The sequence below is a fragment of the Lampetra fluviatilis genome, chromosome 20, assembly GCF_964198595.1.
Source record: "Lampetra fluviatilis chromosome 20, kcLamFluv1.1, whole genome shotgun sequence".
Classification (NCBI taxonomy): domain Eukaryota; kingdom Metazoa; phylum Chordata; class Hyperoartia; order Petromyzontiformes; family Petromyzontidae; genus Lampetra; species Lampetra fluviatilis.
In genome coordinates, this window is record NC_136294.1 from 3,443,598 (window position 1) to 3,469,525 (window position 25,928).

General features: G+C 43.9%; 1 protein-coding gene across 1 annotated transcript in view; it reads left to right on the forward strand.

Moving 5' to 3' along the window:
• The first annotated feature begins 6,284 nt into the window (after positions 1 to 6,284).
• The window catches only part of LOC144937855 (uncharacterized protein C05D11.1-like), a 40,717-nt gene continuing 21,073 nt past the window's right edge, over positions 6,285 to 25,928 (forward strand). Inside the window, exons 1-12 of the mRNA XM_078865376.1 lie at positions 6,285 to 6,490; positions 8,382 to 8,464; positions 9,182 to 9,340; positions 10,171 to 10,326; positions 10,427 to 10,480; positions 10,571 to 10,693; positions 11,320 to 11,460; positions 12,173 to 12,283; positions 17,642 to 17,733; positions 19,678 to 19,780; positions 23,383 to 23,457; positions 25,760 to 25,870. Coding sequence (XP_078721502.1) covers positions 6,340 to 6,490; positions 8,382 to 8,464; positions 9,182 to 9,340; positions 10,171 to 10,326; positions 10,427 to 10,480; positions 10,571 to 10,693; positions 11,320 to 11,460; positions 12,173 to 12,283; positions 17,642 to 17,733; positions 19,678 to 19,780; positions 23,383 to 23,457; positions 25,760 to 25,870 — 1,359 coding nt within the window. The 5' untranslated portion in view covers positions 6,285 to 6,339. The remainder of the gene's footprint in view (positions 6,491 to 8,381; positions 8,465 to 9,181; positions 9,341 to 10,170; positions 10,327 to 10,426; positions 10,481 to 10,570; positions 10,694 to 11,319; positions 11,461 to 12,172; positions 12,284 to 17,641; positions 17,734 to 19,677; positions 19,781 to 23,382; positions 23,458 to 25,759; positions 25,871 to 25,928) is intronic.

The window sequence follows — 25,928 nt, forward strand, 5'->3', positions numbered from 1 at the left end:
AGGGAGAGAGAGAGAGCGAGCAATACAAGCCACCCACCCAACCCACTTACAAGTCGGTAGGGACTATCCACTCACCACTCAGCCAACCACCCACCCACCCATCCAGAAATCTCCCTCCCTCTCACTCCACCTCCAGCAGCGCCACGCACAGGCATTCAACACTCCACTCATTCAAGCACCCACCCAACCCACCCAACTCGTACGCACATACACACACCTACCAGAGACTCCCTCCATCTAACGCACATTCACGTGCTCATTCACTCACTCGCTCACGCACCCATGCATCCACACGCAAAGACAAAGGTCACCCGTTATAGCCTTAACGGATTGTAGGGGCAAGTGTTGTTAGCGAGTACCTACGAAGGCCGGCACGGAACACCGCACCAAGTTCTCATTTGAGGCTGAGTCGACCTAAGCGAGGCGCAGGACCGGTTCCAGATAAGCGTCACTGGTGTCGAACCTGGGTTCGTAGCGCAGCGTGCTAACCGCTGCACTAGCGCTCCCCGCCACGCACACGCACTCACACCCACCCCAAGACTCTCTAACTCACATTCACTCACTCACCCTAGTACGAATTCACGCACTCACACCCACTCACCCAAGACTCTCTCTAACTCATTCACAAACGCCCCCATCCACTCTCACACGCACAGACACACCTACAAACACGCACTCTCATTCAGTCCCACAGACAAAGATTCTCCCAAGATCTTTAGGGCAAGTGCTGTCAGCGAGCACCTATGATGACCGGCACGGCTCACAAAAGGCCAACACCACGCTCAGCCGCCTTTGTCTCCCCAGTGCTGATGTTTACTCATTTGAGGAATTTAAGGCTGAGTCGACGTAGGGGGAGGTCCAGGACCGATTCAAATATCCACCACTGTTATTGGATTCGCGATTGAAAATCGAACTCTGGTGGCTTGGGTTCGCAGCGCAAAACGCTAACTACTAGACTACTGCCTCCCTCTGACACTTTCGGTGAATCCATCCAGACCCCCTCCAACCCACACGCACCCACCCCCCACCCACACACATACACCCCTTCACACTCAAACGCATACCCCTCCCCTCACCTCTTATACCCCCCCCCCCCCTTCATACCCCCCCCCCCAACCACACACGCACCACACCAACAATCCCACTCAGCCGGGTCACATCCCATACCTCGCAATGCGCCTCAACACGCAGCCGCCCACTCACCTTTCACTGCATTAAACGGACTGCATGAATTGTAAGCAGGGGGGGGGGCGGTCTTGTGGGCTATTGTCAGAGTAAGAGAGAGAGAGAGAGCAGGGGCGATCCATTCATCTCGAAAATGACCCTAACTCAACGAAAACAACGTCCTGTGTTTTTTTTTGTAAACGGAAGGTTTGTTGCCAAAACAGGGTCGGCTGTATCTTCGCTGGAGCCTTAGCGATGTTGGTAATTTTGATAAGTCTTGCAGACTATGTATCCCGTTAGAGGTAAAGAGTGGTGCTACATATATGGTAAAAAAGAGATCCCTTCGTCGATCTACTGCTGGATGGAGACCTCCCCACGTTGTGTCAGTCGTGCGGGTTGTTTGACCATACTTCACCATACACTGGTCAGTACTAGTTGGTGAAAAGTGGTAACCGGGAAGCTCAGGACCGGTTCAGATGTGACTCGCCATTGATGTTATCCGTGGGTTTAAATAGTCCAAGTTAATTTACAAAAGAAATACATAAAATAGGCTGTGATAGCGACATGACAACAGGAACGGTTCTGAAAAATGTGTCGTTATAAATCAACACGCCTTTGAAGTTTGCAGTCGAGTCTTGAGGACAAAAATACTTTTGTTGGAGGAATGCCGTTCGCGTATCCCATCTCCAACGATTCCATTTACAGACGCCACTGGACACCCAGGAAACCCACCACGAACTCTTGTGAGAGACAGCAACCACACTTTGTGCCACGAAAGGACAACGTTGTAAAAAAAACTGTTTAAAAACACCAAACAATGCAACGCATTCCGCGGTTATTAAAACGTGTCAAGAACAACATTTACAATATCTGACACGTATAATGGCAGCCCGAGGCTTGCTTCCTTGACCTTTTAGGTTAACCTATAAGGCTATCACCTCAATACATCTGGTAGGAATTTTCTTTGCTCAAATCAGTGAACTAAGCCAATTTGAAGTCTTAACCTGTCTGCTGTCGGCAACAATTTCTTAAAACACCATGAAGCAAACGGATTCCCAAAACTCCAGCCCATGCGAACCAGCAGCATCGAATGTGGATCTCGACAAATGCAAACGAAGCAAGGGCCGCAAGCGACTCGTGAAAAAAAAATAGGGGTGAGCCAAATATCACTTCCAATTAAAATCCTAATAAACATACAAGAAGTGCATTCACATAAAGAGAACATGAAGTGTAAAGAGAAAATTAACATTAAATGTAAATGCGTTCACCCTTATCCTATCTGTATCTGTCTTCCCTCATTTAACTCCATCTTTGTATCCTGTCGATATCTCTCATTTCACTACATCTGTCTCAACTCTGTCTCTTCTTTAGTCCTCACTTCAGCTCTGTATTATGTCTAAACCTATCAGACATCCAGTAAATGTCAATTTCTTGCCTAGATTTCCCATCATATTGCTCATTTGCAAATGGGGAGGCCGAAATATTATTTCTGCTTTGGGCCCCCAATGGGCCAGCACCACCACTGCCCAGCATTCAGGATTACATTTGTGATCTTCTTGGTTAATACTGTACATATGTAGTCAATTAACACACTGCGCGCACCTTATGATTGCTCAACACATACCACGTGGCGTATAGTGCACACACACACGTACACACGTATGCATACAATATTTCTTAGTTTAACTTAAATCAGCAATCAATACCTGCGAGGTACACACACGATTTCTATGTTAATCGATGCTTTCTGCATCACGTGGTGCATACACACGCATAAATATATAACGAAAGGGTTTGAATCAATGGCAAGGTCATGTGGTGGGGTAAAGTGTGGGTACTTTCCATCACCAATACACATCTTCCAAGACTTCCGGACAGCACGCAGTAGGCCAAAATTCCCTCGAGATGGGCTCTCTAGATCTGTCTAAATTTAAGGTACTTCCACCTATGAGCAATTGCAGGGCTGCGCCTTCATCTCCATATATATAACATGGAAATGTGTGAATGTGTGTCTGTTCAAAACGTTTAGCGTACTTCCCGACATGCAACAAACTTGAAATTTGCCATGTGGGTACTTTCCTGAGTGTACACCATGCAAAAATTATTAAAATACACTTTTGTGTTTTTTTTTATTTGGGGGGGGAGCTCAATAATGCATATATTTTTTGCACGGCTCGTGAACTGTGACGTCAAATCTGTCATGTGACCCGCGCATGTGGAAGCGTAACGCATTGTAGTGTAGTGGTTAGCGCGCCGCGCTACGAACCCGGCGACCCGAGTTCGATTCCCGCTCACGGCCACTACCGGTTACGATTATTTGAACTGGTCCTGGGCTTCCCCTAGGTCGACTCAGCCTCAAACGAGTAACTGGTGTGGTGTGTGAACATTGCCACTGGGTGGACAAAGGCGGCCGGGCGTGGTGAATCCAAGTCCTGGGCGAAGCCGGGTAGAAAAGCTAGTCTTGTATATATGTACGCGTTCATAGGAGGAAATCTCAATAGAGGGGGAATATTGATTACGGCTAAAGACAAGCTTCTGTCAATTCACGTATTGGCCAGTGTTTTCACCAGATTGTTGGTTACAGTGTTCAAATGTGTCCTTTGCCGATGTGTTTTTGGCAGGTTGGTCAAGATGTGAATCTGGCACGGTTTAACCTGCTTAAGTACATTGACGGGAGGACCCCCTGCTAATATCAGGCGTGTGCTGCGAGGTGGTAAGTATATAGCAGTATATAGCAGTACATACATGGATTGTTGCATCTTTCTGTGCGGAACTTTGAGCGTTACCTTCTCGTATTCGTGGGTCTTCGACAAACTCCAAGCTTCCCCCCACATGCAACAAACTCGTGAACGGATTGGCCAAACATCCATCCCAATGGAGGGCCCACTTGATCAGGGATGACTCGAGACTCAATATCATGAATGAATGAGGTTTTATTTCATTACATCTCTTAAAATTCCTATCGAACAGCGCAGGGCACACAGTCTAGATAGCAGATACATATCTAAAAGTCAGATACATAGATCTCAAATACATATCTGCAAATCAGATACACAGATCTCAGATACATATCTATAAGTCAGATACACAGATCTCAGATACATATCTACAAGTCAGATACATAGATCTCAAATACATATCTACAAGTCTCCCAGCAAAATTTCAACTTTCGTTCAACGTTGCACATTTACTGGTCTGTGCCAGTACTGAGTTTTGCATCGAGGTTTGCGTCTCTTTTTTTTAAGAAACACAAAAAGAACTTAAGTGATTAAAATATGACTGCCTGCCCACCTGCCCTCGTTTTACCGGGAAAGTCCGTGAATTGGCATCCCTGTTCAGGTGGCAACAGCTGATTTGTTCCGATCTCTGCACGGCGATACGGTGCTCAGCTTTATCATGGCATACTGCAACAGTTTTGACATACCTAACGTGATTTAAAGCTTTCGTGACTGCAGGGATTCATCTTCTTGGTTCTTTCGGTAAAGTCACGTAGAAGGGAAATAATAAAATAATAAAAATAAAACAAAATACAAATTCTCACGACGTTTCGGCCACAACACAAGCAGCCGTCCTCAGGTGAGGAAACAGAGCTGTCGGAAAGACAGAAGTGTCCTCTGTGTCTCTCCGACAGCTGTTTCTTCACCTGAGGACGGCTGCTTGTGTTGTGGCCGAAACGTCGTGATAATTTTTAGTTTATTATGTTTTATTATTTTATTATTTCCCTTCTACGTGACTTTACCGAAAGAACCAAGAAGATGAAGACCTAACGTGGCTTGAGAAATGTGTCCGGGTTTGGTCTGTTGCAAAAGCCGGCAGCTCTAGTCCATATTTAAAACACCTAAACCTGGTCTTGAAACAGCTGTAAACCCAATACGGTGAACCCGTTTTCTAGTACAGGGGAAATTGAGTTTTAATGTCCGTACGGCGTTCAGCCGTTTCAATCCCTTACAACAAAACATGTCTATGTGTTTGCGTTTCACCCTTGTGATGGGACTTTGTCGTATGAAGGTTGAGATGTATAAGGACACGGGGTGACAAATAAAGTCTGAATTGGTCTGTTAAAAAATTAACCCGTAAAAACAAAGTTTTTCACTATAAATCCTTTATATGCGTGGCGGCTAGAGTCCTCTCGTCCTCTGGCTTGAGATGGCTGCCACCTATGGGTCAGATGATTGCCTGCCACAATTAAGCAATTGGTAATTAAATATTTAATTTATTTTCCCTAAACCGTGTAAAATTTAGGATTTTTTTTCACGAAAATAAATTGTCAAGCACAACGAGTCTGTGTGCTAAATGTCAGCTCGATTGGATCACGGGAAGTGGGTTAAAAAACGATAGAAAGATTTGCACGGTCCTAAGCAAGCAAGCACGCAAGCAAGCAAGCACGCGAACTTAATATAAAGGATTTAAAAAGGTCGGCACTGAGAAGGGGCTGACAGGTTTTGCAATGAACTACTATACACTGCACTAAACACTACACTACTATACCTGTTAACCCAGTTTACCCCGTATTCTTGTACAGGGAAATTGCGTTGTCAGGTCCATACGGCGTACAGCCGTTTCAATACGTGCAAAAAAACAATGTCAATTTGTTTCTTCCTTGTGATGGGACTTTGTAGGATGAAGGTTGATATTTATATGGGCACGGGGTGACCAATACGGTGTGAAGTGGTATTTAATAAGTTAGTGCGAAGATAATTACACACGTGGCATTGGAACCTAAGAATTCGGCGAAACGATTACGTGGTGAAAAAGAGTTTAATATAATTCATTATTAAACACACGCGATAATCCCCGTGCCGTGTTAATGTAAAGCAAAAGATGTAACTTTGAGATTTGTTTTCATTAAGGTGTCAACACAAGCGCCGATGAGCTAAACAATGTCCGTCGTGAAGCATGGCAACACGATAACAGCCCGCTCAGTACTTGTCACCACATTCACCCACCGCCGATTCCACACCGATTAAAACACACATTCATGATGTAAATGACACACAGACAACCCCATACTGTAAACATAACTTTCTTGCTTAACGCCAAAACAAACAAACAAAAAATCGTCTCTGTTATTCTCTTTATTGACGTATTTCCCCCCCTTAGTATTATTTCATTCTGCGACGAAAGCGCAACGACGCAATTGACCGCCAAGTCTTCGTCGTCGTGGTAGCGGGCAGCATGGCGCCTTACACAGGCAACTTCGACTTGGAGAGCGAGGTGTGTGCCACGGGAAACATATCCGTGAAGAAGTTCCGCTCCAGGGAGTCGGGCCTCACCGTCTGCCTGGCCGACGTCGAGGGCCCACTGGTCGGCGGACACTTCTGCCTGGGTGAGGCTCGCGACAGCCGTGACGAATTACGCGGGACTGGCGGGGCGCTTCTCCGGTCTGCGGCCTAAGTCGGTGGCAGTTGTGATGGTGGTTGTGGTGGTGGTGGCGGTTGTGGTGGTGGTGTGGTGGTGATGGTTGTGGTGGTGGTGGTGATAGTTGTGGTGGTGATGATGGTTGTGGTGGTGGTGGCGGTGGTGTGGTGGCGGTGGTGGTTGTGGTGGCGGTGGTGTTTGTTGTGGCGGTGGTTGTTGTGGTTGTTGTGGAGGTGGTGGCGCGCTGTGAATGTATGCTGATGGGTGTTGGTGATCATGTTGTTGGTGGTGTTGTTGGTGGTGGTGTTGATGTTTGTTGGTGATTGTGGTGACGGTGGTGGTGTTGGATGTTGCTGGTGATTGTTGTGAGGGTGGAGATGTTGCTGGTGGTGGTAGTGTTGATGGTGTTGATGATGTTGATTGTGGTGATGTTGGTGGTGATTGTTGTGATGGTAGAGGTGTTGCTGGTGGTGGTAGTGTTGATGGTGGTGACTGGATGGTGGTGATTGTGGTGGTGTTGATGTTGCTGGTGATTGTGGTGATGTTGGTGGTGATGCTCTTTGATCATGGTGCTGGTGTTGGTGGTAGTCATGACACTGTTGATGATGATGCTGTTTACTGGTGATAGTGATGCTGTTGGTGGCGTTGATGATGGTGTTGATGATTATGCTGGTTGATGATGATGGTGTTGGTGATCTTGATGTTGATGATAGTGGTTATGTAACTGATGATGGTGATGATGCCCTTTATGTTGTTGGTGGTGATGCTGATGATGATGGTGGTGGTAATGATAATGATTGTTGTGCTGCTCTTCCTTGTGATGACGATTAGTATGCTAATGATGGTGCTCATGCTAATGTTCATGATCATGATGGTTGTGATATTGGTGCTCATGTTGTAAATGGTGCTGACACTGCTGCTACTGTTGTTGTTGATGATGATGTTGGTGATAATGATGTCGGTGCTCTTGTTACTGATGATGGTGGCCGTGCACTTCCTGATGATGATTATTATGGTAGTGATGGTGCTGAGGATGTTCATGGTGATAGTAGTGATGTTAATATCGGTGTTACTCCTGCTGGTGGTGCTGGTTATGTTACTGGTGGTAATGATGCTGATAATGATGGTGGTGGTGATGCTGTTCCTGATGATGGTGGTCATGGACTTCCTGATGGTGGTGGTGATGGTCCTAAGGATGTTCATGGTGATAGTAGTGATGCTGGATGTAATTACCAGCGAAACATTCGTATTCAAATTGTGAATGTTGTATATTTACTCTCCAACACACCGGTGGGCTGAAGTAGTAACTAATTGGCACGTTGTTTACGTGGCAAACTTTACTGGCTGTATCGGGTGGTGGAGGTTACGACACATTTCAGATATAATATTGAATAATATTGTTGGCAAAAGCCTACGTGTTAAACTGAGTAGTGATGTTAATATCGGTGTTACTCCTGCTGGAGGTGCTGATGATGGTGCTGATGCTAATGATCCTGATGGTGATGTTGATTATTGTGGTGAACGGTCTTGCCACATAAATTTGGCTCGATTACTATCTGGCCTAATCCAAAATTGAATTATTGTTAATGAATGCAAATGTAGTGTTGGATGAGAACTATAACCGATTCCAGAAGTTGACAAACATCAACGTTGTGTCAAACTATTAGGATGCCAGCAAATTTCCCAAAACTATGCCATGTCCCACCACGCAGTGACCACTCACAAAATGACTTCATTATCCAAATAAAGTCCTCTTATTTTTTTATTTCACGCACTTATTCTTGGAATTGTTTGCTGTTTTTTACGGACTTAATTTTTTCCCTCCAATTCTGCCTTTAAGACGTACACTTGTGTTTCAGCAACGGAGGCTTACGATGATGATGGCCTGCCCCACACCTTGGAGCACCTTGTCTTCATGGGCAGCGAGGAATACCCTTACAAAGTGAGAGAACACTGACACTGCGCTTACTGAATTCTTTATGTCATATTGCAATCTTCAGGGCTTTGCAAATCTATTGCTGGATGAAGGCATCTCCACCCCACATTGGTTGGTTTTGTTTGGCCATATTGGCACCATGCTGGTCAGCGCACATTCGGGAATAGAGTATACCAGAATCCGGTTCATATTTTAATCGCCACTCAAGTTATCCATGACAAGGAGTCAAACTGAGGTCACCAGCTTCATAGCACTTTGTAGGAACTAATGCACCATCGTAACTCGCCCAGCACTCTTTACATGACGTCACCTTTTCATATTTAATCTTAAAATGATCACTGAAGAGTTCAGTTTTAACTAAAAATAAAATGTGTATCAAATTTATGTACCATGATAAAACTATTGTAGTGGTAATTGAGGGATATCCACATTGATGGTCCTGCATAACCTAACATAAAAACATTACATAATTACACATTATGTATCAAAATGTATCTGAGATAGCTGCAATTTTTACCATTTAGCGATGTTGTGAAATGCAATGCAAAGGTGTGAACTTTGTGACATTTGTCATAACATAACACACCGTAATAGTGGGCGCCGTTTTATTTTACACACAGTACATATATGGCTTTGTTGCATTTTTTGACACTTGAATGCAATACGTATCCTATGTTGGTGTTGAAGGCACTGCGATAATGTTTTCCTGTTCGTGTGCTCTAGGGTGTTTTGGATCTCCTAGCAAATAGGTGTCTGGCGCAAGGAACAAATGCATGGACAGACACCGATCACACGTGTTACACCATCACGACGGCTGGGAGTGAGGGTTTTCTCAACCTGCTGCCCATTTACCTGGACCACATTCTTTACCCGACACTGACGGTAACCAGTTACACGTGGATATCTTCGTAATTCGAAACGTCATTTGTCTCTCATTCAGCCTGTGAGTCACATTACGCATGTTATTTTATGGCATAACAAGGTCAAGTAAAGACTCGTTCTAACCAGAAGGCACCAGGAACCTATTGTATCCATGATGAATTATGTGCAACTTATGACATTTAACCGAGGTAAAATAATACAACTCCAACGGTTTTGGTAAAAATAGTAATATTTACGTCAATATAGGTGATGTGAATGTTTGTGGTGACTGGTTGTTGGAGGGAAAATCTCAATAAGGCTTCACACCACTCATGCCTTGCAGTCTTTTTGAGAATTGTAGATGAGAAAAATATTCTCCCCGTCTTAAGGATGAACTGGTGTTAGCTCAGTAACATTATGGATAGTCCATGCACATATATGTAAAGAAATAGAATGTTGTCAATCCACTGCTGGATGATGGCCTTCCCATGCCACGTGGGTCGTTGGAGTTACTTTACCCTACTTCACTGGTTGGTGCTGGTTGGTGAAGCCGGGGAATGTATACGTGGGGGAATTAAATTATAGTACAGCATTCATATGTTCTGCAGTACCCTCTGCTGCCCACCAAGTAGCCCCACGACCTTTAGCAGCCTCTTTGTGCATGGTGGTCACCCATCCACGCACTATCCAGGTGTAATTCTGCTTAGCTTGCGAGATCTGCCAAGATTGTGAACATTGTGTTTGATTTGGTCAAAACAGCTTGCTTACACTTATCAAATAAACGTACGAAAAAGGAAATGGTACCTTACGTCTGATTTTGTCTCTTTTACATTTTCCGTTGTGGTGCGCAGGAATCCAGCTACATCACGGAAGTGCATCACATTAATGGCGATGGGGAGAACGCCGGCGTCGTTTACTGTGAAATGCAGGCTCGAGAGAACACGGGAGAGAGCCGCATACATCGTGCCATGCTTAATGCAATGTACTCCGGTTGCTGTGGGTACAAAGTGAGAAGTGCACATATTTGCTTGGAATCACGGGAATGTTGACATTTTCCTTTTCGTCTGTTTGGTGTTAAATCGTGGCCGCATGTTTGTGTCCTTGCAGTCAGAAACCGGCGGGATGCTAGAGAACCTCAGGACGAGCACCTCGCATAAAAAGGTCAGCTTGCGAAATGCAACGTTCCATTCGTGTCACTTTTATTCCTGAGGCCCATGTGGAAGTGCTGATATTTCTAATAATGCTTGGCAGGTATGCGACTACCACCGCACGTTTTATCGGCCCGAGAATCTTTGCCTCATCATCACGGGCCAGGTGGACCCTGAAGAAGTTTTCCGGGCTTTGGATCTCACCGAACAAAAAATCAAATCAAAGGTGACTTCTTACCACTTCCTACGTCATGTATAAAGACACACATACAGACAGTCGTGAAGAATGCACGTTTTAATGATGTTCTAGAAGGCCTAGATAGCTTAGGTCTGGTACAATTTTTTTCCAGTATATTCGTATTACGAGAAATGTTTGTAAATGAAAATATGTTTTTGTGCCCCCAAAAATAATCTTAAACAAATTTGTGATTTTTTTTATATTTTGGAGTGTTTTGAATGGTGCTGAATGAATATATAAAATCAGGTAATGGATACTTTTATTGGGTACTTTTATTTTTGAAAGGTACTGATAACATTCGGGGCGGGGGGGGGAGAAATAACGTATTGTTGTTGTTGAACCAAGGCCATCGCAACTATGTGGGTTGGAGTGGGCTAGCGGGATTGTGAATCTACGTATATCAAATCTTCAATAACACATCATTAGTGAACCAAACAAATCGCTCCTGTGGAGTGTGACACTAAAACTGATAGAAAGCAGGTGAAGCCCATTACTGGATACTTATTTTAAACCAATGTCTATATTTTAACTTTTTGTAAAGACTACTAGAAGTTGTTTTTCGACAAATGTATTATCATTGCTGAATTAAGCGATTTTTTTTTTTTATGTTCCAGGAACCCCTGCCACCTCACGTGCGTCCTTGGCAGTCCCCTGTTCCTGAGTTTATAGACTTAACAGAGTCTGTGGTGCGATACCCAAGTGATGATGAGACAACCGGCATGGTGACCGTCGCCTGGCGGGGTCCAAACGCCAAGGTGAAAATCTTGCGTCCTCATAAACATACTCTTAGGTTTTTTCGGTAAAGTCACGTAGGTAATAGAAAAAAAATTGCATAATTAATAATAGAAGTAAAATAATAAATCACGACGTTTCTATTTTATTTATTATTTATTATTATTTTTTACCTACGTGACTTCACCGAAAAAACCTAAGAGTATCAATCCTTGCAGTCACGAAAGCTTAAAATCCTCATAAACACTTGAGATTGACACTGTGTATATTGGCGTTGGCAATTGTATCCTGAAGGAAGAAAAACCCATCCTGAAGGAAAACAAACTCCAAATTAGTCATGCAAATAATCCTTTGTAGAAGTGTCATAGGTTGTTTGAATTTTGCTATCAAATGTAGATTTGAAGCTATGTTAATGGGAAAAAAACACTTCAAAGTTTCGGTCAAGAATGCCATTATGCAATCGATGTTTGAATGCAACATCAATGCAGAGATTGCTACGACTCAGCCCCTGGTTGTGAACGTAACGTTTTGTCTCTCTACCTAAGTGTCATCTGTGCTTCCAACAGTGTAGAAAATATAGCCTTAGTACGTTTAGACAAGATAAGAGCTATTGTGTTTTTTTCGCGTTGCCTATATGCTTCATTGCACATGTACTTAGTGAACACATTGGACAAGGTGTAGAGAGGCCGCTGTTTAACGGCCACTCGCTTGTTTCCCCACGCACGTACAATGTAGGATCTGTACAAGATGACTGCCATCGCTACGCTTATGGAGTATTTGAGCGATACGGCCATATCTCCACTCCAGCGGGACTTGGTGGAGATCTCGGACCCGTACTGCAACAAGGTACCTTACCTTAGACCTTTGACCTTATTCGTTCTTGCACTCGACAGAACATCGGGCAAAACAGCTTAGAATATAACTTTTGGTTTTTCAACTAACTAAGCTGTGTCGTCCAATGAAATTCCAGTGACCTAAAATCACGTAATTATATGGCCAAATTTGTTTCCTTAATGCCCTCCACCACCCGACATGGCGTGTACATGTGTTTAACGAGCCAATTATAACTTTTTGGCTCACGGGTAAGTTGAAGGTTAATCCTCAAACCAAATTTCGCACTTGGATACAACATTTTGCTGGACGCCACATCAAGCATCATCAGGATAAGATTCCGGAATTCAGAATTATAATATAGGTAGTCAGACTAATGATGTTACCTGACCTGGCTTTTTAAATAGGCTTCTTAAACAGGTGTCTTTACCACACTGGAAGGACCAATCATTCACATTGGATATTAACCATTAAAAATTAATTCCAATTAATATTTAAAATATAATATTGTTATTATGATTATTTTTTCTATCTACGTGGCTTTACCGAAAGACCCAAAGAATATGAATTCCTGCAGTCATGAAAATATTAAGTCATTATTTCCAGTGTTATTCCAATTATAACTCTTTAATTATAGTACAGTGAATATAATTTGTGAAAACCGACTTGTTAAGTTGTCGATTTTGTCTCTCCAATTCTCTCTTGGTCTTCCTCTTTTTCCGTCGTTGAAAAATTACTCTGTGTTTATTGACAGTCAGATTCTACAACCTTTTAACTTCCCAGTAGATAACTGTGAACTTATGACCGTAACAAAGCATTTCAGCCCGAGGTACGGTATTGACAAATTTTGCCCAAAGGCACCGCAAATGCACCAGGGTGTTTTTGTACACGCTGTCTGCATTTTTCATGTTATAGCCAAAAGCTATATGCCGGCTGAGGCTGCATCGTAGTACAGCAGCAGTGTGGTGTATTGTTATGAAGTCACTAATGGAGTGTATGGAGTGATGGCCTCCGTGGTTAGTCGACTGCTCGGTGAAGCTGGTGCCCTTAGTTTGATTCCTGGCCATGACTAACATGAGTGGCGAAGAATATCTGACACTGGACCTCTCCCCCCCCCCAACTCCCTTTCACCAACCCACACCGACCAATGTGGTGAAGTATGCTCAAACAACCTCTGTGACTTGTGTGGGAGTAAATTTATATTATTTAAAGCGAGGTACTTTTTTTTTTTATAAGAGGATAATTGCATACAGTGTGCATTAATGGGTGTAACGATTCTGCCCCCTTCTGTTTCAACGAATTTCCTTGAATTATGGCTGGGGTTCAATGCAAGACTCGTTTTATTTGTACAATGTGGTGTGGGAGAGCCCATTGCATACGACATGCACACATATCAACAATGTCGAGTCTTCCACATGCGCTCTGACGCTTGTATCGCGAGGTTCAGATTTGACATAAGTTGACGCATTGTAATACCCCCCAAAATTCTCGATGAAAGTCATAATATCTGGGGTTGCTCCTGCAGGTGACCCAAAACAAAACACGCTGGGACACATTCGACATTCTGCCTCGGTCTGCTGGTAAAGATTCTGTGATTGTCAGCGCCAGTGTAATAACGTTCAGGAGGACTTGGACGCCGGGGTTGGAGGCACACTTATTTATTCCGTACAAAGTATGATACAGACCGGGACATACAACCCTGGAAGGGGTGTCGGCCCCTTCACCCGTCTAACTGGGAAGACACACACTAGGCTACCCCTAGCCTACCTCTCGGTCCTCCACTATCGGGCTAGGGGAGGCTAACTAGCCCAGCACTGGCCAACCGGGCTTACGGCGCCCGGAGTCTCCAGACCAGCTCTGACAAGAGCACTGGCTCTGGCTCTCGGGGCCACGCCACTGGCTCAGTCCTGGTCGGCCCTGACAAGGGCAGCGATCCAGGGGAGTCCAGGGCTCTATCTAGCAGATCTTCCTTCTTCACTGGTTAAGCTTCATACATTCTGCCTCGTGCCCTCCGGCTCACCCCCTTATATACCAACTCCCCCACTGAGGGGTGGGGCCCCGGGGGATCCCAGCTCCGAGCCAGCCCCCCAGGCTGCCCGGTGCGGACGTCGCTGTGAGCACCCCCCTGTGCACAGACATAGCCACGCCCACTGTGTTTGTTTACCGTCTGATACCACTGTATAACAGCCCCTCCGTAACACCCCTACACCAGTATTTGAGGGTTTAGCTTAAATCACCTATCAGTCTTTGTCTGGCGTCTGGCGTTTTGCCAAACTGCATTTACAAATGTGCAGGAATGTACACTCTCACTGTAATGTGAGCCCGTATATGCCTTTAAATACCCAACGGTCACAATTATCACTGCACATGATATAATGACTGGATCTAACAACTCCGGTAATTCACTGTTGAAAATTCCACAGTCGTGCATTTTAACTTCTGGATGGAAGGATTTGTCATTTGAAAGGTGTCATTATCATGGAGTATGCTTTACATTTTAAATCAGTAATTAAAACTCTTCATTTAAACAGTTGTGATAATGTAATTAGGCACTCTCCTGAGAAACGTAATAAACCCTGAGTTTATGGACTTTGGAAGTGTCGCTTGCTGGCATGTGCAAGACACTTTCATAGATGTGTGGCAGGTTTTAAGTAAACGGTAGACAGCTCCGTGATGTATCAGTAACTGGACACGCCTACATGCATCTGGAGGGGTTATATGCTCTATTCTGACACTGATGATGCACTGTATACCCCGAGGATAGTGGACATTCCATCGTCTTTTGGTTATTTCTTTTGTACGTTAACTTGTTAAACATTTGCAGGTAAAACAACTCAGTGGTGTCAACCGTTCATGCGATAAAACTATTTACGTGAGCTTTAATGCAGCTTCCATTCATTCCTGCTGAACGTTATTTTGCCATTGTGAAAGTTATTGGAATTGTAAACATAGCGAGTGTCGTGTCGAATGTCACGTGAGTGTTCAACGTTTGGCTTAGTTCGGTTAACATAAACAAGGAGTCAGATCGGATACGAAAGTCGTTTTCAAGAGGGGGGGAGACAAAAAGTTGTGATGACTGGTAGTTTTTTTTTGTGTTGAAATGTTATTTTGTTTTCTTTCACCGGCATAGGTAGGTGGTCCTTGTGTACTCGCCGCTGCCCGCAGTAGAGAGAAAATCCTCTTAGATTTTCACTGTAGGTGATTTATTTGATGCCGCGGTAACAAAGTGATGAATGTCAGCACCGGTTGGCTTGCGGCCATTGGCTTGACATAGCACGGCGAGAGGTGGAAGGGACATCAATCACATAATCAGCATTGGTAGCGGTTGCACGTTCCAGTCTTTGGGGCATTTTTCACTCGCGCCCCCTTGCCCGTCCTCCTTGTCTTCAAAGTTGGGACAATCGGCGCCCTTCTGCGAGCGGTTTATCTCTCGAGGTGGGGGTTTTCCGAGCGCTGCGGCGATCTCGAGTCGTGTGGTTTTTTTATTCTTGCAGCTGAAGAATACGACTTCTGCCTTTATATAGGATTACCGACGGGGCGATCTCGGCAAAGATAAGTGCTGATTGAGGATTTACAGTGTACAGTATTTTCGTTCGCTTTTCACCCGAGGGCCATTCCTGAGCCTCGCACGATCGCACCACGAACACCGAGCACGGCAAAGGTTACACGCTAGGTCACAGATGCGGTGCTTTTCCCTCGTGGGAACCCAATGCAAACACGGCGAGTTTGTTTTTTCGTGTTGCAGTTTTGACTTGAGTGACCTACGTGCGAAAAGATGAAAAAAATACAAATCTAATGTTTTTTTATTGCCCAATGAAAGACAAAAAAATATCTAAATCACAGTACAGTAGTAGTTGCTCGTATTGTTTGAGATTTTTGTGATGTTAAACTTATGGATACCGCGTAGGTTTTGAGGGTTGTGCTGTACGGCCCGACTCAGGCCGTATAGCGTGTCATTCGGCGCAATGTCCGACGTTTTGCTCCACGTCCTTGGAGCACCTCCAGGAACTGAACAATCAGAAACAAAAATTTGAAGAGCTATTTTTTTGGTTATATCCCCAACATGATCGATACATTTGAAAAAAATGCACTCATCTTAATTTTTTTTTTATATGTTTAACTCTTCAATTACCTGCTCCGTAATCTAAGATGCTATTCATGTACCATAACAACTAAATTGATTATCCAATTTATCCAATCTTAATTAAGGCATTTCATGAACTCCGTACTAAACTTTGTATGGAATCACTAATGAAATAATTTTCACTAGCATATAAATCACCAAAAATGTCTTCCTTTGTGGCGATGTAAAGGTATAATCAGGCTGTTATAATTTTACTGTATTTGCATTTGAACGTTTGCGTTATGTCTGTAAATTACTCTGTGTTGTGTTTAGCGGGTTTTTTCCCCACTATTAATGGCACTCAAGTGACCGAATAAATACAGTCTCGGCAAGAGAAAATCCATCGGCACTTGATGATTTTTCAGAAAAGAACCATGACAATGAGGGCTTTTATATTACATTAATATTATTCGTTAAACATGCATTGCAGGTGTGTGTTACAGTACAATTCTACATCTGCGTGGACTTGGCCAAATTGTCACTTTTATGAAATGTTACTACTTACTATTCAGTGTTAGCGTTTACTTGGCCTTGGGCATTAAGACAGTCTTAATATGCTGTCCTTGCCTCGTATGCCTCACACATTTGTGTGTATTGTCAAACGTGATATTGGATATTTTGCAATACGATAATGAACGTCAGGAGAAAGTAATTTTCTGCGTACATGTTGTATGGACAGCCCTTTTGTCAATTTACCAAGCCGTGCCGATCGTAGCGGCTATTTGATCATACTTCACAGCGATGGTAATTGTGCGTTGGTGAAGGCGAGGGCATAGACGTGGGATCGTATTATTGTGCAAGAGTGGATATTACTGCAGTGCTCTCCACTGCCTGCCATGCAGCCTTGCAGTTTATATAAAAAAAAAACTCAATTGTGCGTGATCGCTTATACCAAGCTATATCCGGGCTCAGCCCTGATCAGCTTCCTCACGCTCATGAGATCGGGCGTACTCCCGGGGTGATTTGGTCACGGGGCGTTATCTCGTACAATTAATTTATATTTTACATGAAGTTTATTTTCACTCGACCGTTTGCCCCGTCGCATTTTAGGCACGTGTTTTAACGTTATCAGGATAAACCCACGGTGTAAACGGTGATACTGTCTAAACGCTTAATATGTCGTGCGCGCGGATACGTAAAATGGACAAGTGTTGAAGTTGCACGTGAATTGATCACCCGTTTAGCTTCGGAGCCCACGCGGTGTCCTACCAGTGTTTTAAAATCACCGTTTCCCTCGTCTGTTGGCACAGGTGGGGTGCAATATCCTCGAGAACAGTGTTGGCTGTGTCTACATAAAGTGCTACAATGTGCCTTTCCCCAAACTGAGCGACGTGAAAGAGAAGTAAGTGCCTTGTCATAAATGCATGCCCATCTCCATGGCAATCGTGTGCGTGTGCTGTGCGCGTATTCGTTTGCGCAAGCGCCACTGTGTATCAAATCCTGTCTTCTATGAACACTCTTCGAAACAATTCTGTGAAAGCTGTTAAATTAAATTTCCACTCTTTGTAGCGAATAGGTCAGCAGTGAACAAGATGCGAGAATGAAGCATTGCCGTCGCGACATCGCCGAATTAGGTTTAGTGTTCCAACCGGAGCCCGTGGCTCTACGTCCCACGCGGCGGTCTTTGAACGGCGCTTACGCAATTAGTCTTTGCGGCGTGTTTACGGTAAATAATGACTGTTCCGTACAGAAGAGACGGCTAAGGCTTAAGCATTGAGCACTTGTGTACGGGCAGAGGCCTGCTGATGTTGACGCGTGTGAGGCTGCTGGCGTAATCACATTCTTTTAAAGCTCAAACCGTTTCATTATTACTTTTTTTAGACCGAATTTCGTCTTAATGTTATCAATTACTTTATGGTGGTGTAGGGGCATAGTGGTTTGGACACCATTCACACTATGAGCAATGCCACCCGAGTTTAATTCCCAGTGATCGCTATTGTCAGTCGGGAGTGATATCTCAAGCGGTACTGGTTATCCTGCCCTGAAACAAAACCGCACTGACTGGTGTGAAGTGTTGTCAAATCTCCCCTGTGACTGACTCAATGTGGAGAGTGCTTCATCCAGCAGTGGATTAACAAAGGGCTTTGATTTCATCTGAGTTTTCTTTGAAGTGAGGAAGTTCAAACAAATCCAATTGTGGAATTCCCTGCAGGCAGGAGCTCGTTAAAACTTGCTTTAATCAGTTACTATATTTGATTTCAGTGCACCTTTTAACAGCAGCCAGCTTTGGCCACCTTATGGGATTTATCACATTGCTGAGCCTGGTCGATTGTGGAAATGTTTGAGTTAAAGACAAAGCTATTAATTTCTCAGACATCTCATTGTCTTTAATCAATATTGTGTTTTTCATTTAATCTACTAACAACGTGTTATTGAGCCCACTAGCACAATGTGTGGGTTTTAATCTCACAAATTTCATTCGCGATTAATTAAACGTCACATTCCTCGCCTACTGTGCATGGAATGGATGTGTAGAATGTACCGCTTGTTGCTATAAATTGTAAACAAGTCCTTGTTCTTTTTTTGTGATAAATAAAAACAACAAATTATTGATTGAAGCAAATGTGAAAGTTGTTTATAAATTAGTGGTTATCATCGATGGCCCCTACAGCGTCCATAATCAGTGTTGGGCGATGATGTGACACATTTGCCTCTTGTTTGCAGAGGTTCACGGTTAAAATTCAGCCACCCAGATTAATACTGCGGGTGCATTAACTATAAAAATGTTATAAGCTGTCTGCTGCACGGTGGACATTAAAGATCCCGAAATGTCGTTCCCAAGAGTAGGCCATTGTGTGCTGCCATCATGGTCCAAATTTTTAAATAACCCGAAAATTACTAATTTCGAACATATATTGCAACTATTACCCCCGGCTAGAAATACTTAGCGGTGCCCATCTGTAAAATGGTCGTGATAGTCGGTGAGGCTTCTTCGACGATGTGTGTTTATGGCCTCATGTGTGCGAATGCACGTGTGTCTATGTGATGTGTACATGCAAGGGAGTGTTAGTGTAGGGGTTAGCACTCTGTGCTATTAATCCAGCGACCCGATTTCTGCTCACGGCCAACAACACCAGAGATAGTTATTACCTGAACCCAGTCCTGGGCCTCCCCTAGGTCGATTCATCCTCAAATGAGTACCTGGGCGGCGAGCGTGGTGCCGACCACCAAACCCCGTCATATGCCGTTCCGGCTGTAACGGGCGCTCCTCGCTAACGGCATTTACCCCCAAAAGTTTGTTAAGACTATAAGGGGGATCGATGTCTTGTCTTGTGCTTGCTGCTAGGCTCCTGACCACGCTGCGGAGGATCGGGGACGGCACGGAGGCTCTTGACATGCCCCGTATGCAAACCGTCATCGCCCGGCAGATTCTGGAGGCACTCAACCATGTGAGTGGCCCGCGGCCCCACCCAGAGTCCTGGCCCGCACAGCTTCCACGGTCACCTGCCAATCACTGGAAACCACCAAAAATGCATTCAGGCCATTCAGTAACATTTTTTTCTGTTTTGCTTTCAAACATTGTTATGAAGAAGCAGTGAACGTGATAAAACAGGTCATTTTTTTTATTATATATTACAGACACTGCTAATGCATTATTTGTTTACTCATGTATATAACTTCTGTGCTACCCGCTCACATTTTTCTCTGTAAGTTGTAGCTTCTGTGAAATTAATATTTTTTATTACAATGGCAAGCAAGCAATGCAGCAAACATCATAGTTGAGTAAAATTTGCTTTTATTTTTTTATCATACATGGTCCAGTTAGAATATTTATATTTTCTTTACATTTAAAGTGAGCTCGGTACAAGTCAGAGGATAACATTCAAACATCACTGCCTGGGCACCTGACGGGCTTTGTGCATGTTGCCCTTTGATAGTATGAACCGTAAGATCTGGCGATTATCCGTTATAGACACAATTGTGGTACTGTCCGTGTGACACAATGGCCGAGATGAGAACCTTTCCCAAGGCATCTGCTTCGCCATGGCCATTGCCTGGAATATATTATTCTCACCCACCTCACTGCCATTTTTTAAGTTACAAAAAATGTCACTTCGGAGAAAAAGACATTATTTTTAATCGCAACGGGTGAACTTGGAAAGTCGTTGCCGTTTGGCAGTTGTCGTGCATAACAGTCGAAAACCGCAGACACACGTCATGCTTGCTCGTAACGTTTATGTTTGGTGTAAATCTTAGATGGACTTTATAACCATTATCATGCATCGGCTTCCTGGAATAATATTTGTATTGTTCCTTTTACATAACTGGATGACAGATGTAGAGTTTGTGAATGTGGACTTAAGAGACTTCTGTGTAAATGTTTTCTTTCCATGCCGTATCAGGCAGGTGTACCATTACAGTACCCTTCACAAGCCTAGTTCAAAAGTCTCGTCAATTTTGTTATGGAATGCAGGTATGTGTAGCCCCCATGTACAAAGGTCTTCGCTGCATTCCACTTGTCAGACATATTTATTGAATTGGAGTTAAAGTGATGGTGTGAAAATATTGCCAATTTGTTCCCCGTTTACTTCAGAACAAATCGAGTTTGGTCTCTCTGATGTCTGGTTAATATATTCTCTAATGCTGTACAATCAATGTTGATTAGCATACTCTTTATTTTGACGAAGAAAGTTAAATCTAATTGAAACGAGGTACAAGTGCACACATCACATTTCAGATTTTCGTAAATACATTTTCATTTGTGTCGGATTTTTTGTTTTAGTTTACAGAATTACGGAGCGTGAAGTTGATTCTAATCATGAAATACTCATTACATACATTAGTTGTGACCGTATTCGAAGGAACTTCATCTTTTAAAAATAAAAACATCTTCCCCAATTTTAACTCGATTGTGCCATTTGGCGTCATTCCACGACACAAATAATTTTCTTGGGTCTCTCGCAACCCGGTGCATGACCCCGATGTTGGAGAACATCTCTTGGAATGAGATATGACAGAACTGCTTCTGAAAATCTCTTCAACCGCCTCTTAGAAACACGATGGGGAAGCATTTTCCCACTCGCCCTGCCACAGAGAGAAATGTGCATTGCACGACAATCGAACTGATACACTTCTTTTTCAGAAGTGGAAATTGAGCCGACATTAAATGGTAAAATTTTATTTAATACATGTTTTTTTATTTCTTGCCGCCATTGTTTGAACCAGGTGGAGACCATGATTATGCTGTTACTATTTTCAGGATAGCGACCAATATTATTCATAATAAAGGTTACGACACATTTATAAATAACGCGATCTAACCCAAAAACCTTCATTATGAATCATATTTACGTCACAGTCCATCAAATGTTGTGAATGCCAGAAAGTGAAAATGTATAGCAAAGCTTCTTAAAAAATGTTTGAAAAGTAATAGAATCTCTTAGCATACGATTAAACTGGCTGCCTAAGATAAATAACGGCTGCTCGTCAAGAATACAGCTCAAAATGCAGCACTGTCGCCAATTTATTGCAGGCATTGGTGATGGAATCATGGCTGCGCATTCGAGGATGATTATAAACTTGTGAAAACAACAATGCAAATACCATCAAACTCGCTGGAAATACTTCCAAAGTAAATTATCTCGAGAAAGGGGAAAAAAACACCCGTTTACAAAATCACTTGCATGCTCGTGGGAAATCTTCGTGTGCACTTGAATCACTGCTTAAAATTGTTGTGGCGCGGTGGGGGGGCAGAGGGTTTGGTGGGGGGGGGGGGGTCAGAGGTAGGAGGGGGCATTGTGGGGGAGCTTGTGGGCGGTGAGCGGACAGGGAGTTGGGGGAGGTTGGGTGGGTGTTCACTCTAGCTGTTATAAACGTGCAGTCCAATTTCACAATTGGCTCTCGCCTCTGTGCGAGCAACCCAACCCAGCCTGTTTCTTTTGCGCTCGAGGCGGCGACGCACTGAAAGGCGAGCGTCTTGTCACCGCCGCGTCTCCGCAAAGCCGAGTAGGGGGCGGCTTTTTCCACCATCACCAACCTTTGGGGCTTTTCACGCGTACAGACGTCGTCCCTTGAGTGCTCCAACGCGCAGGTCGGGGCTGCCAGGATAACTGGGCCTCTCTGGTGCATGTGTCAGGGCTTTACACGTATATATTTATATTATTAGGCTTCATTACACCGCTAAATACCGTGAATGAACGCGCTCTCGATGAGCCATGTCGTAAAACCCAGAACAGCATGCTTTTTGCAGTTAGCCATTCATTATCTTGCCGCATCGCTGATGAATTTCGCATGCTGCGATTCTTAAGTAGACGATGCCTCAACACCCACGTCTCCAGCTTTTTGGTTTTGTAGAGCCCTTTAAAACACACACTTCAGTAAGACGTCGGCGTATTAGTGAAGAAGGGAACGCAATATTAAAATTCATTACCAGTTCTTAAAATGTCTCTGGTTTTCCTCTCTAATAATCCCACCTTCCACCCCCCCCCCCCAAACTATCGGAAATCAAAACTTTTAATGTAACTGCTACAATACAATATACACGGGTGGTTTAAACGCACGCTTCATGTAGAGTTACTACAAATCGTGTTGAATGTTTGGTGAGACAAATATAATTGGAATATCTCCAGGTGTAAGGTGTAAATTAGCAGTGGAGGAAGTGAGTATGGTAGGAGGCCTGGCGTTGCCATTGATGGAAAGTTGGTTTAACGTTTGTACACCACAGTAGGTGGGAAGTGCGCGGTGTAGTCTGTGGATTTAAAAAATGTTTAATCCTTCATCGGACGCAGGCAACGTTTGTCAGCAGCAGTTTTCATCCGACTAATATGCCATTCAACTAAGTCGCTGTGGTTTGCGATTACAAACAGTGCCACGGCCGTGCCTCAATACAATACATCTCTTGTTTTATTCAGTGTTATGTCAAATAAAACACTATAAAAAACCTTTTTTGATTTTATGGTATACTCGTATGACTACTCTGCAACCTTTTGCTTTTTTGTGTTTTCTGTTATGCAGAGACAAGCAGTGTGCTTAATTTGTGTTTTTCTTTCAGGCTGAAGATCACCCACACGAAGCCATCGCTTTCTCCTGCATCGGACACTTCCTCTACGGCGATACCGAGGAGCAGGTATTGGGAAGCTCTGCCCGACGTAACGTTTTCGGCGTGACGTGCTAAAGAGGGGGGGGGAGGGGGGTCACTGCCTTCGCAGATGCAGCCGAGACAGGGGGCAACCCATGCCTCTCTCTCCCCCTTTGCTACTTAACGCTCGATTCATTATAATTTCAACTTGTCACGTGCCAAACAGTATTGGCTCAGCCAGGCGGTGAGCCGGCACCAACAATTGCCCCAGCTCTGCAGTCCTCTGTATATTAAGATGTTTTCTGCCAACTAATGAGCGTTATACATGTGGGAGGAAACCCGAAGGGGCAACACTCCATGCCATACAGATGGAACACACGGAGATTAGTCCACATTTAGCTGTACCACCGTCTTCTGGCGATCCAGGGTATGACATCTCACCTCCCATGGGTAGGGAGTTTCACAACATTTGTCTGATCCACCAACCCTTTCGCCGTCGACACTGCTAGATCGATCACAGGCCACGTGAATAGCCACCACCACCAAGCAGTGACATAGCCAAGCGGCAGTGGGGTTACCGCTTGTTGCAAAAAAAATTCGGTTTGAATCCAGCAGGCCACCCTGGTTATCTTTGCGGGTGTATGAAACCACAAATATTTGCTGCCTGCTTCACAATGCCGGCGTCATAAAAAATTACCCACGAATTACTCAATTGGGATTGGATTTAGCAATTACAACTCCCTACTGGTATATTAATGCTCATTTGCAGGGCCGGTGCTGAGTCATTTTGTGCCACATAGGGACATCTGTCACTGGGGGTGCCCTTGGAATTTTGTTAGCTGAGATGTGTGGTGTCAGGCGCTTTGAGTTGCTGATTAATATTTAAGAGCCATATAAATGCATAGATTAATATTTTTAAACTATTGATGATATACACTTGTCAAGACCAAGTGTATATCATCAATACATGCCATAGGTGGGCGCATGGGTGGGGCAACTGGTGCCCTTGCCACGCACACATTGAGCAGATGGGGTGGGCAAACAATAATAGGCTTTCAAAGTCTGGGACAGGCAATAAAAGCCAATTGACTTTAACTTTAACAGCAAAAGGTCAACACATTCTTCAATAAGAATGCCTTGGAAGAGATTTAAAAAAATGGTGACCTTTTGGGCAGTGGCTCTTCGTTATCGCACAGGAGTGCAATGAAGGAGGGCCCTTGCCCGAAACGTTGCCTATTTTATTTTATTTTTGACGGCTATTATTGACGAATGGGAGTTTGTTTTTTCTCATTGTGCTTGTGCACCATTCCCAACGCAGTATAAATGTTTCTTTGTGCACACTTCTATTGTGATATAACACCATCTGTGACAAATAACAAACGTAAAGGAGATAAAAATGTGGCATCGTCCGTGGGGGAACAGACGCTGCGACCCGGGGGGGGGGGGCAGAAATCAGTATCTGAGGACGGCATTCGAACCCTGCGTGGTTTGGGCGTTAAATGGAGTTGTGTTTGGTGGCGGTGCTGCCCCCGCAACAGACTCCCCCCCCCCCCCCTCTCAATACCTTCACATCTCCCCCCCAATGTGAGGAGGGAGTTACCCCCCCCCACTTATTATTTGGCTGCTATAAGTCTCCACGTTAGACGCCACTTCGTTGAGCTGTCATTTGTGGCCAGGTCGCTGCTGAAAAAGAGCTATGTAGCTTAGTGGGCCTTACGTGCTAAAATAAAAATAGTTTAGTTTTCAGGTTTTTTTTTTATAGAATGGAGGTTCAGCCCTTGATACGTGGTTTTATCGGGAAGCACATTTAAGTACCTTTTGACACTTGGATTGAACAATTTATAATATATATGAGTTTAATTTGTGGCCCGACACGAAGCACATGCTAGTCATCTGATTGTTAAGTGACCTGAAGTGTGTTTTGCATTGTCTTTACGAAGTTATTTTCTCAATAAAAAAATCTCAAAGTTTATTTGCAATAAATTAAAAAAACATGACAGTCTGTAAAAAAAATGTCACCTTTTGATGATGGAAAAAATTCCAACGCATGTCTTTTTCCACAAAAGTTTCCCACCTTGCTTAAAGTATTAGTTATGCTGCCCACTTGTGATAAGGTGGGACAGTGGTGCATTTTTTTTAGCCATGGGAATTGCATGCTTTTTTCCAGGAATGTGTAAAACCGTATTATGGGGTGACTTTTATATGTGTTGTAAAACCCATCCAGCTGTACAAAATGGAAAAAACCACCTCCTTAAAACAAAAAAAAACCAACACACTCATTCAAAATTGTAGATGTGACTAGGTTGGGTAATATGAGAGCCAAGGACATGTGGATACGTTTTCTTTCCAGTTGCGAAAGCGGCTGAACCAGGTGGAGGCGTTCAAGAAGCTGGCGGAGGAGCCCGTGGAGTTTTGGCTGGACCTCCTCAACTTCTACTTTGTTGATCAGCCCTGTGTCACGGTACGCTTGCCCACACGACGACAGCAAAGCAGCGGCCCAGCAATGTCGTGGTCTCGCC